At 50.4% G+C, this 14,101-nt stretch overlaps 1 protein-coding gene and 1 long non-coding RNA gene across 10 annotated transcripts in view; one reads left to right on the forward strand and one right to left on the reverse strand.

The window, feature by feature from the left end:
* The first annotated feature begins 11 nt into the window (after positions 1 to 11).
* Positions 12 to 10,576, forward strand: LOC145715102 (uncharacterized). Its single transcript, XR_014137113.1, has 4 exons — positions 12 to 110; positions 3,578 to 3,710; positions 6,927 to 9,039; positions 9,708 to 10,576. It is a non-coding gene; the product is annotated as an uncharacterized LOC145715102 (long non-coding RNA).
* Positions 10,577 to 11,732: 1,156 nt separating this feature from the next.
* LOC144615267 (leucine-rich repeat-containing protein 37A2-like) overlaps positions 11,733 to 14,101 on the reverse strand; it is a 344,316-nt gene continuing 341,947 nt past the window's right edge. For all 9 annotated transcript variants that reach the window (XM_081794690.1, XM_078442163.2, XM_078442167.2 and 6 more), the window contains 3 exons: positions 13,479 to 13,533; positions 13,257 to 13,399; positions 11,733 to 13,155 (listed from right to left, as the gene is read on the reverse strand). In XM_081794690.1, coding sequence (XP_081650816.1) covers positions 13,053 to 13,155; positions 13,257 to 13,399; positions 13,479 to 13,533 — 301 coding nt within the window. In that variant the 3' untranslated portion in view covers positions 11,733 to 13,052. The remainder of the gene's footprint in view (positions 13,156 to 13,256; positions 13,400 to 13,478; positions 13,534 to 14,101) is intronic.

Genomic DNA, 14,101 nt, shown 5'->3' on the forward strand with positions numbered 1-14,101 from the left:
TGGTTCGGCGTCCGGCCCCGCCCCCGGACCGCGGAGCCAAGCGCAGGGCCGGCGGAGCCTCGGGGCGGGGCCAGCGCTCAGGAAAGCCCAAGTTCCCAGCTCCAGAGCAGGTGAGTGATCTGGGAGGCTGGGGACTCTGCGACCCGAGATGCGCACGAAGAGGCGAGGCCACCAGGCTAGCCCACCAGTGTCGGGCGGAACGTGTCCTACTGCCCGCCCCCAGCAGTGTCTGCGTCTCACTAGATCCCGGCCGCCTTCTGGGTTCACGACCTTGCCTGGGCACAGCACTATCTACCGTGCTGTCTACCGAGGCTGTCTGTTGGCCTCCTGCCCGGAAGGTTCCCACTTGTAAAATCGGACCAATAACGTCTACCCTAGTTTTGCCTCCCTGAGGGCATCAGTGCAGTTGGTGCTTCCCGCCTGGTGGTTCTCAGGACGAGCATACAGGTTTTGATCACCCCTATCACCAAGGGAGCACCTTTAGGTACCCGTCAGCCCCCAGGCATGAAGCTTAAGGTTCTGGTTATTCTCATCTAGCCAGGAAGTTGTTTGTTTCCTTTACTTGGTAGAGTTGACATTTCTCTTTCACATGGACCCAGAACAAAAGGTCAAGAGTGTGTGTTGGTGGGGGTGGGGACAGATGTCTTGTGCTTTGGACACTTCATACCTGCAGGCTCAGGTCAAGTGGGATCTTAGGGCCTGAGTGTGGGGTGAGTACTGGGGTGGAGAGGTACTGCTACCTGCAGGTCCAGGGGGACTTTGGGGGTGTCTACAGGGCTGGTCTGGGAACGGGACAGTTCTTGGAAGAAAGCTCCACTGATCTGGGCCAGGCTCTCCATCAGCCTTTCTGGGAAGGGGAGAAGAAGGGGTCCCAGTGCCTGTTTCCATTTATAAAACCAGCTGTTGGAGATGTGGCACCTGAGTGTGTGCGGGCTGCCTCTTCAATAATTCTGTCTCTAGGAGCGAGAACCACCTCTCCTCGATTTTAGACTAGATGAATCTGAGTACATTTAGTATGGTTAACAGTTGAACAGAAAGTTAGAAATAAGGACACGGAGGGATGCCTGGGTGGCTCGGTCGGTTAAGTGTCTGACTTCGGCTCAGGTCACAATCTCACAGTTGTGAGTTCCAGCCCTGCATTGGGCTCTGCGCTGACCGTGCAGAGCCTGCTTGGGATTCTCTCTCTCTCTCTCTCTCTCTCTCTCTCTCTCTCTCTCTGCCCCTCCCTCGCTTGTGCTCTCCCTCTCCAAAGTAAATAAACGTTAAAGATAAATAAATAAGGACACAGAAGCAAAGCATTATCTTAGCGTTAAACAACTTGGAAAGTAAGGAATTTACTGGGAAATCCAGTTTCCTGGGCAAAAGGATAGTGTTTCTGGTTATAATTATAGCACATCAAGAGCATCAGTGTCTTGATACAAGCATGCCCTCCCCCAGATGGAGCCAGCAACATTCCTCAGTTCTTCCAATGAATTTTTGCGCAGCCGCTGTCTGCAAAAGCTGTGGGAACCCCGCATGGTAATCTCTTATCTATCTTTTCAGGAGCCCCTGTCTCCTGGTCTTCTCTTACTTCTCAGGCCTCTCGGCCCCTCTGCAAAGTCTACGGGCTTGTCCTCCTCTCTCCATCTTACTCTGGCGCACATTTCCACCATTCGTGGGCCACGAGTCCACCAGGTAATCTGAGGCCGGAAAAAAAAATCTCCCATTACCCTGTTATTTGAGCAATAATAAAGGTACGTGCAAAGTGCCATGGTGCCAGGGAAGAGGCCTTGAAGGTTATCCTGGCGGAAGCAACTTTTATCTGAGCCTTCCGGGTGGACACAGGAAAGGGCAATGCCTGCGAAGAGACTGGTAGAGAAACGGCCGGTGGGTAGGAATGCAGACTGAGCTCAGGGGAGGGTGCACGGAGAGGTGGAGAGGAAGCTAGGAAGTAAGGCTAGAGTAAGGGGAGGGGGCTTAGAATGGAAGGGGGAGATAAAGACAGATTGGGCAATGGGGAAAGGGAGGAGGCACAGACAGAGCTGGAGGCCAGTGCAGGAAGGGCTCAGACGCTCACAAAGGCACTGGTCTGTCAGATTTCAAGCACTACGCATAGTCATTCAAAGCCAGGCAGGAGGACTGCAGGCATCTGAATTTCTCGGGGGTCTAAGGTGTAGATTCCTGAACCCCGCCCCTGCCCTGGAGAGTCACTCTGGGATGAGGTCCAAGTATTTAGCCTTGACCCAAACCTTTTCTGTCTCTTGCCCTACCACCCGTGGATCTGAAGGGTGAGAAAATGTGAGAATCTCTCCTTAACCTAGGAGCTGAAGGGCAAGGCATTTAACAGGTGTGGAAAATAGAGGCTCCTATTTGCCAGATAGGAATTTTGATTTATCCTTAGCAACCACCCTGAAGGTAAGCACCATTGTTATCCCCATGGCATAGATGATAAAACAGGCTTAAGAGAGGTTAAGGAACTTGGGGGCCCAAGACCATACAACTCATAATTACTACAGGTGGGATCCTCACCCAGCTCTGATTCTAGCTGGAGAACTAGCATAATTCAGTGGCCGAGCAAGTGGGCTTTGGAGCCGGGAATGCTTAGGTTTGAATACCGGCTCTACCCCATACTGTTTTCTAGGCCTTCCCTAAGACAGCGCAGGGCCCAGCACAACCCAGCAAGTGTGGGCCTGAGACCACTGCCACAGTCAGTGGTTTTCATAGGCCCCTCGAGATGGCACCAGAGATAGAAACTTCTAAGTTTGATTGGTGGTTAGAAAAGAGAAGTAAATCACAACACGCTGAGGCCCCTCCGCCTCAGGCAGAGGGGCCAGAGTGTGTGACTTCCGGGAAGTTCCCCAAACTATCTGAGCCTCAGTTCCTCATCTGTAAATTGGGGAAAATATCAGTTGCCATGAGGATTAAATAAGATAATATCCTCAGGACGGTTTCTGGTCTGAAGTAAGCACTTGAGGATAACTAGCTATATTATTATTATTATTATTATTATTGTTACAGTTTTGGCTAATTCGTACCTACCCAGTTCAGTCAGATCTCCGTTTTCTAACTGGTCTTTGAGCACTGGAGTGAGAGCCTCTCTTGTTTGAACCCCAGATGTATGCTTACTTGGTCTCTGACCGAAATCATCTAAGCAGAACTAATGCCACCATTTCTTTTGAAACCGGAATAGGTAATGTTCTCATGGCTTCTGTTGCAGGAAGCTGGTTCTTCCCACTCTCTTTAAAAAATGGATTTAAAGGGTTCGTAAAAATTATGTGTCAATTCTATCTCAATAAAGTTGGACACAAATACAGCTTTGAGGTGCCGTTGACAAAAGAATGGACTCTTTAAGCCTCCCAAATGTTATCACACATAGTTTACAGTTCAAATAGTACGAAATGAAGTGGTGAGGAAACAGAATGACCCGCAGCAGCTTCTTGCCTCGACCATCCCCACCCTCCTGGGCCAGCTCGCCAGTCCTCGGTCCTCCTTACCTCTCGCTGGATCTTCTGGTGCTTATCTCCACCTATCTTGTGTTTCTAGCTCTTAATTCTTCCATTTAAAAGAGTTTTTTAATTTTTTTTTTTTTTTTTGAAAGAGAGAGAAGGAGAGAGAGAATCCCAAGCAGGCTCTGCGCTGTCAACACAAAGTCCGATGCGGGGCTCGAACCCACGAACCGTGAAATCGTGACCTGAGCTGACGTCAGACGCTCAACCGACTGAGCCACCCAGGTGCTCTGATTCACCCATTTTAGACGCTATCTGTGGACTTCCTAGCAACACAGGCAAGGAGTTAGGTCTTTAACACCCCCCACCCATTCCATTCTTGGGGTTTAGTTTTGTCACTCTTGCCCCATGATTGATAGTGGTTGCAGAATTGTGACTAGGTAAGCATTGTTCACCGCAGAGCTTGCTCATGTAGTCCGATGGCACTCGTTTCTGTCCCCTGACCCCCCGGGGTTTAATTTCTTCTCCTTCTCTTTCTGTGCTGCCCGCCACGATCACTCCTCCACTCCGCTCCAGTGCTCTGGCATGACAGTTAGTGCCGTTTCCCTCGGCTACCTCCTTGACCTGTCATACGCTGCTGTCCTGGAACCTTCCTTCGCTGCTTCCTGGGCTGGGGTTTTCCTGGCTCCCTTCTCTTCTTGCTTTCTTTACTCTCTCTCTTAATCTGCAGTTAAGAATCCCTTTCTAATATTAAAAAATAGAATGGTCTTCGGACCTGCTCGTGATCGTAGGGATCCTTTCGATATCTATTAATTGGGACAAAAAATACAGAAAGACCAAAAGTTACTATGAAGGCACTCCTGCTCTTAAGTGAATTTGTGTTTTACTCACAATAGCATCTATGAACGTGTGAAAGCCTGTTCAAAGTTTAGGCTTAGGGTTAGTTCAATCTAGCCTCAATGTCTGGTCTTCCATTTGTCACCTCGCCCCCTCAACTTGCCGTGAGACAACCCCCTCTCTTGACTTTCTATTCAGTTCCTGTGCCCTAGCAGAGACTTAAGTACTGGTTTAAGGCCCACCTTGCAGGTGCACGCTGACCATGGCTGGCCAATCAGGGTCTCCTCCTGCCAGATACAGGGTCCAAGCAGACCAATCAGAGGCTTTTTGAAGACTGGCTTTCCTTTATGAGGCTTGCTCAACCTCAGTGGAGAGTTGGAGTTACTAAGGACTATCTTTGCAGTCTTGGGGCATCCATCCTGTGGCCTGAAGCCGTCATGGAGGAAAGCACAACTGAGGGATAGTTGGGGAGAGAATGACGTTTGAGCGCTAGATGCGGCCAGCTTGAAGATCTTAGGCTTCCCGGTTATGTGAGCCGATACACCGTATGACATTTTTGGCTTAAGCATATTTTAGTTGGATTTCTTTCACTGGGAGCATAAAGAGCGGCGACTGATATCCTGTCTTTGTGAACTTGGGCAGGTTATACAAGCGGTGCGTACAGACTTGGACCGTGACAACGCAGCTCCCACTAGGTCCCCTATGGCTGCCCTGTTATCAGCCTGAGCCTGAGACAGCTTGACATTGAATAGCCCGTTTTAGGGACTGGAGGAAACGACTTACCATGAGTCACTGCCCTAAAATATGCTTTCTACCCACATGCCCGGTGCCTGGAATTCTGTGGTGATGGTGGCATTCGTCAGGGTTAACCATGGCTCTCTTCAAACGGTTCTCCTTTGGAGTGTGAAGTCTGCGATATTTAACTTGTAGAAGTCCTTTCTTCTGGAGGTCCCTCTGGCAGGCAGTGGATCCAGGATGCGGTGTAGACAGACCTAGGTACACATCTCAGTTCCCAATGGCACAGTCCCTTTGCAGCTTTGCGGGCAAACCCCTAGCACTGTGTGCTGACCTTTAGGAGGTCAGTCTGTATCACATAAGGAATCCGACGCAGAGAGTGAAGAAATGGTCTCAGATTCACCCAGTAATCTCCCTGAGTCAGCCCTGAGGGCAGGGCCTGGCCCTAGGCGTTGGGAAGAGGAAGGAGATGTGATTCTTGTCTTGTCAGGGCTCCTGACCTGATAGAGAACTGCGGTTGAGTCTTCACATGGACGGACGCTGTCTTTCACTCTGCGCCATTCGTAGGTGACGCCTAGAAGAGCAGGGCCACCGTGTTGTAGCCTCTGACCCAGGACTCTGTCACATTCTGGGAGAGAGAATTATGGGCCCTCCCCGCATCCCCGCTCCTGCTGTGTCTCCTCGTGGCCACAGTGTACTTTCCCATCCCCTGGCTTGGGGCTGGGGGCTGGTTCCGTGCTTAGGCTCGAAGAGGCCCGATGGCTCTTTTGCTTGCTCTCTTACGCTTCTCTTGGGTAGCCGCTGCCTCTTCAGCCTGGGTCCCGGCAGCAACACAGGGAGAAAAGACCAGCAGTGAGAAGCAGCGCCGATCCAGCCAGCAGGGCATTAAAGTACAGCAGTAACGGCCAACCTGTGAGAATCGGTTTCCCAGCCTCCTCTGAGTTTTGAGGATGGTCTATTAGTTAGCACTGTTGTGGCAAAAGATAACAGATACATGGATTCCCTCCGTTATCAGGTTACGTACAGGTTCAGCTGCTGCAGTAGAGACCCAACACAACAGTGGTTAAGTGATTTTTTTTAATTCTTTTTTTTTAATCCTTTTTTTCGGGGGGCGGGGGGGAGAGTGCAAGCGGGGGAGGGGCAGAGAGAGTGGGGCAGAGGATCCAAAGCGGGCTCTGTGCTGACAGGCTGACAGCACAGAACCCGATGTGGGACTCAAACTCACGAACCCCGAGATCGTGACCTGAGCTGAAGTTGGATGCTTAACCGACTGAGCCACCCAGGCGCCCTTTAATTCCTTTGTTTTTAAATGTTTATTTATTTTTGAGACAGAGACAGAGATTGAGTGGGGGAAGGGCAGAGGGAGACACAGAGTCTGAAGCGGGCTCCAGGCTCCGAGCCGTCAGCACAGAGCCCGATGTGGGGCTTGAACCCACGAACGGTGAGATCCTGACCTGAGCCGAAGTCGGACACCTAACCGACTGAGCCATCCAGGCGCCCCAACAGTGGGTTAAATTAAAAAACAGCTTCTTGGGGGCACCCGGGTGGCTCAGTCGGTCAGGTGTCTGACTTTGGCTCAGGTCACGATCTTGCCGTTCATGGGTTCGAGCCCCATGTCGGGATGTGTGCGGACGGCTCAGAGCCTGGAGCCTGCTTCACGTTCTGTGTCTCCCTCTCTCTCTGCCCCTCCCCTGCTCGTGCTCTGTCTCTGTCTCTCAAAAATAAGTAAACATTGAAAAGAAATTTTTTTAAGAAGCAGCTTCTTGATCTCTCATATGATAATCCGGTTAAGTACTGGATCTGGGGCTGGTTCGGTGGCTCTTATGTCAGGGAGCCAGGCTCCTTCTGTTTTCCTGCTCTACCACCCTGGGGTGTAGCCCTCATCCAGACGAGGCCTTTGTACCGTTGAAATCTTCATTTCCTCCACAGTGTGGCGCCAGACCGCTCTCTGCCGCTGCCCTGGAAACACACGCAGCCTAAGCACCATTCCTGCCTCTGCTCTGGGCCTCGGGACTTTTCTTCTTCTTGAATGAGTGTGCTCCCGCCCCCCAGCTGGTGCTCCACGCCATCCCCCAGGTCTCAACAACATACCCCCACCAGGACCACAGGAGCCAGAGCTGGTCGTGCCTGGTGGTCCTCAGGACTGAGAGGCCCTGACCTCCGTGGGGGCAGGAGCCGGCCAGCATGACCAGTCGGGACTCCCAGGTTAAGAATCCAGTTGAGCCTCCTGGTCATCCTCAATCTGCTCTGCCCTTCGTCTCCCACCCCCAAATCCCTGCCGACCTCCAGCCCTGAAGAAGCCGGAGAACCTCTGCTTCCCCCACCTCCCCGTCCGCCTTGTCCTACTTCAGTCGTTTGGTGAGCATAAAAAGGCCTGTCAAAGTGGTCCCTCTGTTTGGGGGATGGGCTCAGGAGGGGTGGGCATGTGGGTTCGGAGGGTGACAGATTCTTTCTCCAAATGCTCGCCAGGCTCCTCCGAGCCCTCTTCTTGATTCGACCTTGCTTGGCCTGTGAAGGCGAACAAACACGGACGTGGTTGCTGGCAGCTCGTGGCCGCATCCCTAGTAGGACCCTAGCCTCCCTTAAAGTGCCTGCCTGCAAAACTCCTGGCTGTCTAAAGGATTGGCTGCTGAGTCCAGCCAATGCCTGAAGATCGGGCCCCTGTCTCCCAGCTTCTGTGAGAGGGCAGGAGCTTAACTTTGAGAAGTGTCAGCAAAGCCAGATGGGTCTCATATGGGCCAGCGTCCCTTCCTGCTTTTTGTCATCTTTCACTTCTGATTATAGAGCCCCCCACTCATTCCCTTCCCTAGTCCCTCATTCTCCCTGTGAAATACCCCATCACCTCTGTAATAATCCCAGTCGGGTGCCTGCTCACGATGAACCCTTTCCCCTACGGCACTGCAATACTATGTTACTGACTGAAATCTGTCTGGATTACTTTAAGTAGTGTCTGCTTTTGTTTGTTTTCATCAGGGGAGGTGTGCAGGATCAGCCTTTTAATTTTTTTATTTTTAATATTTATTTTTGAGAGAGAGGCAGGGTGCAAGCAGGGGGGTGGGGGAGGGGCAGAGAGCGAGGAAGACACAGACTCCAAAGCGGGCTCCAGGCTCCGCGCTGTCAGCACAGAGCCCGACGTGGGGCTCAAACCCAAGAACTGTGAGATCATGACCTGAGCCGAAGTCGGTCGCTCAACTGACTGAACCACCCAGGTGCCCCAACAGCCTTTGAAATTAAATTATTTTCAGGATCAGCTTTTTAAGTAAGCATCCTAGGGATGTTTGCGTATAGAGGTCCAAAGGCTGTATTTTGAGAAATCATGTTTCCCTGTGGAGATCTTTTCTCTGGCAGCCCTTTTGAATGGGGGCTATGTTTTCTCAGATACTGCATTGCCAATAGTCCATCCAGCTTTAATTCCAGTGAGAACGTTCCAGAGATGAAACTAAGAATCAACGCCAGGCGCTTCTCCAGTCACCTCTGGGGTTGAGTGTATGTCGTCAGCATCTAGCGCCTCACCTGCTGCCCAGCTAGAATGACACCTTTCAGGGTTTCTGACTTAGGAACACGACCACCAGGTTACTCCACGTGGACACCACCCCCCTTTTACAAAGCCTTTGAACACCCACCCATCAGGAGGGGTTTGCTGGATGATGTTGGTTGGCTCTTGACACCCATTTCTAGCCCCTTCTTTGCAGGTCCTGGAAACCCACGAACCATCGTTCACAGATTCCCTCGACAGCAGAATTGTGCCAATAAAGCGTACCTGTGTGAAATTTGGAAGGCGGAGGTGGAAGGAGGTGGAAGCCATGCTTTTCTCCTCTGTAGCAGCAGACATGCGGGCCGAATGTTGGAGTCCATACTCCCCACCAGTCAGGCTTGGGGCCATGGGGCTGTAGTGACCCCGGCAGTGGCTTCCCGAAGTTTCCTGACCGAGTGGCAGCAGCAGCTTTGAATCTATGGAGAGCAACTGTGGTAAAGTAACCTGAGAGCTAGTGGTGCGATTCCCCCCTGGCCCTGACCTTCACCACCGCGAGCCCCACCAGTGGTGAGCACCAATTGCTTGTATGACCTTTGTGTGTGTGTGTGTGTTTGCAATATCTAGAATGGTTTGTTTTCCTGGCTATGGTAGTTTTAAAATATGTTCACAAAACTGACGGTTGATGGGGGGTGGGAGGGAGGGGAGGGTGGGGGATGGGTATCGAGGAGGGCACCTTTTGGGATGAGCACTGGGTGTTGTATGGAAACCAATTTGACAATAAATTTCATATATTGAAAAGAAATAAAGATCTACTGAATGAGTGCTGGAAAAAAATAAAAAATAGAATAAAATATGTTCACAAATTCTTTGACTCTTCTCTATTTTTATTTTTTTTTTAACGTTTATTTATTTTTGAGACAGAGAGCATGAACGGGGGAGGGGCAGAGAGAGGGAAACACAGAATCCGAAGCAGGCTCCAGGCTCTGAGCCATCAGCCCAGAGCCCGATGCAGGGCTTGAACTCATGGACTGCGAGATCGTGACCTGAGTTGAAGCCAGACGCTTAACCGACTGAGCCACCCAGGCACCCCGACTCCTCTCTCTTTAAAAGGTGGGGTCTAAATTCCCACCCCTTGAATGTGAACTGGATTTAGTGACTAAGTCCCTGCTAAATGCTGCTCTGTGCCGTCTGAGGTGAGGTCATAGGAAGGATACCTTCTGTCATTTCTGTCTCAGATCACTCACTCTGGAGGTACCCAGCCATCATGCTGTGAGGACATTCAGTCAAACAGCATGTGGGCAGGCTCATATGGCAGGGATCTGAGGCCTCCCTCCAACCCCCTTGACAGCCATGTTAAGTGAGTGAACCACCTTGGAAGTGGACCCTTCCGACTCAGTGGAGCCTTCAGATGACTGCAGCCCTGTGGGATCTTGAGAATCTCACAAAAGACCCAGGGGCAGAAGTGCCCAAGCTATTCCCGAAATTTTGCCTCAAAACTTTTGAGGAATGGGGCGCCTGGGTGGCTCAATTGGTTGAGCGTCTGACTTTGGCTCAGGTCATGGTCTCACCATTCATGGCTTCGGGCCCCGCATTGGGCTCTGTGCTGACAGCTCAGAGCCTGGAGCCTGCTTCAGATTCTGTGTCTCCCTCTCTCTCTTGTTCTCTCTTCAAAATAAACATTAAAAAAGATGTTTTTTGAGGAATAAATGTTTATTGTTGTTTTTAAAAAATTTTTTTAAATGTTTATTTTGGAGAGAGAAAGAGACAGAGACATAGAGTGCGAGTGGAGGGGTGGCAGAGAGGGTCATAATCTCGTGGTTGGTTCATGGGTTCGAGACCCGCATCGGGCTCTGTGCTGACAGCTCAGAGCCTGGAGCCTGCTTCATATTCTGTGTCTCCCTCTCTCTCTGCCCGCATGCTCTGTCTCTCTCTCTCCCTCTCTCTCAAAAATAAACATTAAAAAAATTAAAAGAAATACGGCAAGGTAGCATTTGAGACTGATAAGTATTGTGCAAATTTGAGGTCGTGTTATAGAAACAACATTTTCTAAGCTTCACTTTATGAACCACATTTGAGCTAATGGAAATATTCCAAAATAGGAGAATGGAGTTGCCTGGAATCCCGGCCCACACTTCGGGAAGCCCAACTATGCACAGATGGGTCTTCTTGGTTTCTCGTCAGCTCTGTCTCTGTGTCCACCTCTCTTCTTCAAAAAGTCACCACCGGCCCCCGCTCCACCCAGCTCATGAAGGAGTTTGAGCTGGCATGAGGAGTTTCTGCCCTTGTGACCTAAGAGTGACTAAAGGGCCTAGTACTGCGCCTGGCTCAAAGCAGGTGCTCAACAAACAGTAGCGGCCACCATCCTCATCGTTATAATTATTGATTCTTTGATGGTAACCATGGCTTAGACGTCTCTGTACCCCTGCACCCTGCAGCAGGGCAGTATAACCGTCAGCAGGCTTTGGAGTTAACAGGCCTGGATTAAACCCCTACCTGGCAGTTTTGGATTTGCGGCCTTGGGCACCTGAACAGGGTACCTACATCCTTTAAGCCCTGTCCCCTTATCTGCCAGATGGGGATAATAAAGTACGTTTTCACGGACTGTTGGGCTAAATTAAGACTGCAAAACACCCAACCCAGGCCTTGACACCAAGTAAGCAAATAGTAAACTAGGTGCTGCTGCCGCTTCCGATTACTGTTACTCTCTAGTCTTGTGCTTTCAACACAGTTATTTGTTGGCTCACTGACGTCACCACACAGAGACAGACACTTGGTGGCCGTTCTCACTAAAACGCTGGGGGAACGGGAGCAGGCACCAGGAGAACAGGTGTCCTTGCCCAGCAGCAGCAAACTAATAAAGCCGAAGAGGCACTGATGGGCCAATCACCCCGCTTGGAACCGTTCCTACCAACCCTGCCAAACCTGCTGGGCTGTGCCCCAGTCCTACTGTCCCCTCGGGGGACTCTGTTGGTGGCCAGCGGTTGGTGCCATATTCCATCACCTATCGCTAAGCCACCAGCATTTATTTGGGGGCATTTAAAGAGATTGTCAGGGGCGCCTGGGCGGCTCAGTCGGTTAAGCATCCGACTCTTGACTTCAGCTCAGGCTGTGATCTCACGGTCGTAAGATCGAGTCCCTCGCATCGGGTTCCACACTGAGCACACAGCCCGCTTGGGACTCTTTCTCTCCCTCTCTCTCTGCCCCTCCCCCCTTGCTCTCTTTCAAAATAAACAGACATTAAGAAAAGAGATTATCAAACCTTGTTAATTCAGGATTTCTTTTATTCACTACTGTATTTTGACTCTGACGTCCTTTTTCTAAAACCTGTCATTCATGTACTCAGAAAGCATAGATGACTTCATTATTTTTAATGTTTATCTATTTTTGAGAGACAGTGTGTGAGCTGGGGGGAGGGACAGAGAGAAAGGGAGACAGAGGATCTGAAGTGGGCTCTGTGCTGACAGCAGAGAGCCCAATGCAGGGCTCAAACTCCCACACCATGAGGTCATGACCTGAGCCAAAGTCGGATGCTCACTGGACTGAGCCACCCAGGCACCCCGACTCCTCCCAACATCCTAAATGTGACTGGTTAACGCCCTCCTCTGCAGAAGTGGAGGGATTTTTGCGTCTTCTGCACGTTGTGCTGCATTATCTCTTGGAATCGTGCAGCCCTGATCTGAGCTGGGTAGGAAAGCAGTGGTAGGTGTGGTGCTGGGCTGAACTGGAGAGAGCCCAGCCGCACGCATCCGACCCTCAGTGGGGTCAGCAGAGGCTAGTGGGGTACAGGTGAACAGTAAGTGCCCCCACCAATAAGTGTTCTGAAATAAAGGCCTGAGCAGGGCAGTCCTGGGTAATTACTGCTCTCACACATTCTTTACTCTAACCCTCCAGCATCTCCCTGCTAGCTCTCTGAGGGTGGGGACTTTTTTTTTTTTTTTTTTTAAAGAAAACAAACAAAAAAACCCAATGGGAATTATCTACTAGCTTGTAAGGTTGAGGAACACCCTACTTCCAACTACACATTTTGTGTCTGAGTTTGAGCTCTTGGGAAGAAAGACAGGCCTCAGCCCTACAGTGGAGGTCGGCTCAGCGATCCAAATATTCTGGCAACCCCAAAGACCTCACAGAGGGGCCAGAGAGAGATGATCCTCTATGGGCAGGGGGTCAAGCGCGTTGTGAATAACTGGTATTTGGTGAGCCAGGGGAGAGAGCACCAGAATAGGCTGTTAATTAACTTAATAGTCTAAGCCCCTTGAAGATACGTTTTCCAGTTTCCAGAGACTGACCGTATCAGGGAAATGACGGAAAGACGCCCCGTTCACCCTACTTTGCCCATACTGTGTCTTGTGGAAATACTGGCTACCACGAGGGACTCTGGCTTCAGTCCTGCTTCTCTCGCCTGTGGCCCCTGTTGTCTGTAGATAAATATTTAACCGTTTACGTTTTAATTCCTTACCACGTGGCTAGAATTGGTTATGGATTTATACATTTTAATATGAGAAAAAAAGTATTTTACAAGCAATGCTGAGAAGCCAGTATCGGAAAGTAAACTTTGTAGGTGGCCTGAGGCAGGACGGCGTTCACTCTGTGACAATCTCACGTGCTGTCTCACTCTCGTCACCCAGCTCTTCAGTAGTGGAATCTGTGGTCCGAGTCTTCTCTGCTGTGGCTTTGCCAGCCTCCCTGGGAAAAGGAGGAGAATGCCAAGGCTTTGACTCTCGAAAGGAACAATTCAACTCTTCATAATTTCCTCATTTTAGAGAAAATCTTCCCCAATCACGTACCCTAGTTCCATGTTGAAAATCTCATCTTCATCAGAAGAATCCTTGTCGTGTAGCTTCTGTGCCATGTTTTTCTTGCGTGTGGCATTGAGAGGTCTGTACATGTCCCTAAGCCAAAGTGGCCGCCTTCTCCAGAAAAAGCCCTTCTAGAAACCAGAAAGGACAACGTTAGGTCTGTTTCCCCTGCCTTCTCCAGCCACGGTACTTTATCCTCCTCAGATTTACCTGATTGTCACTTTCCTCTGAGCATCTCTTACGCAGCAGAGATCCAAAGAAGCCCCTGGAAGGAAACACACACACAGACAATTGGTGATTCGTACCATTTTCCGTGCCTCTCACAATGTATTTCTCCAGTCTTATTAGCAAGCAAAATCAACACAGACCTGGGATCTCAGAAATAATTCCATACATGCTGGGCTTTCAGAATTTTCCTGTGTCTGTCCATAATGGCCCCACAGTGTCCCTGGGAGACCTTTGTATGTAACTTGACATGAAGTATAGGCAGGATTTTCACCCTGCTCACCTTCTGGCCCTTGGCCAAGTGCCCTTGTGCAGTCAACAAACTGGGTGACCACACGGCAGAAGCACCTAACTCTCTCCAGAAGCATTTTACATCAGTCCCCGCCAGGCTTAGCCTCACAGGCATCATTTGCTGGTGGGTGGGGAGGTGTTTCTATTTTCCTAGCTGCTTTACCTTACAAGATGAATCGCACCGAGTGAATGCCTGAGTCCAACCAGCAGTTATCTAGCTCACTGACTTTCACACTGCAGGCAGATGAGTGAGTGAGTCGTGAAATCACCTGAAAACACACGGCTAGCGCTAAAACACAAAATACTCTTTTTGAATA

The sequence above is a fragment of the Panthera onca genome (genome assembly GCF_046562875.1).
Source record: "Panthera onca isolate mPanOnc1 chromosome E1 unlocalized genomic scaffold, mPanOnc1 haplotype 2 h2.Chr16_ul_1, whole genome shotgun sequence".
NCBI classification, from domain to species: domain Eukaryota; kingdom Metazoa; phylum Chordata; class Mammalia; order Carnivora; family Felidae; genus Panthera; species Panthera onca.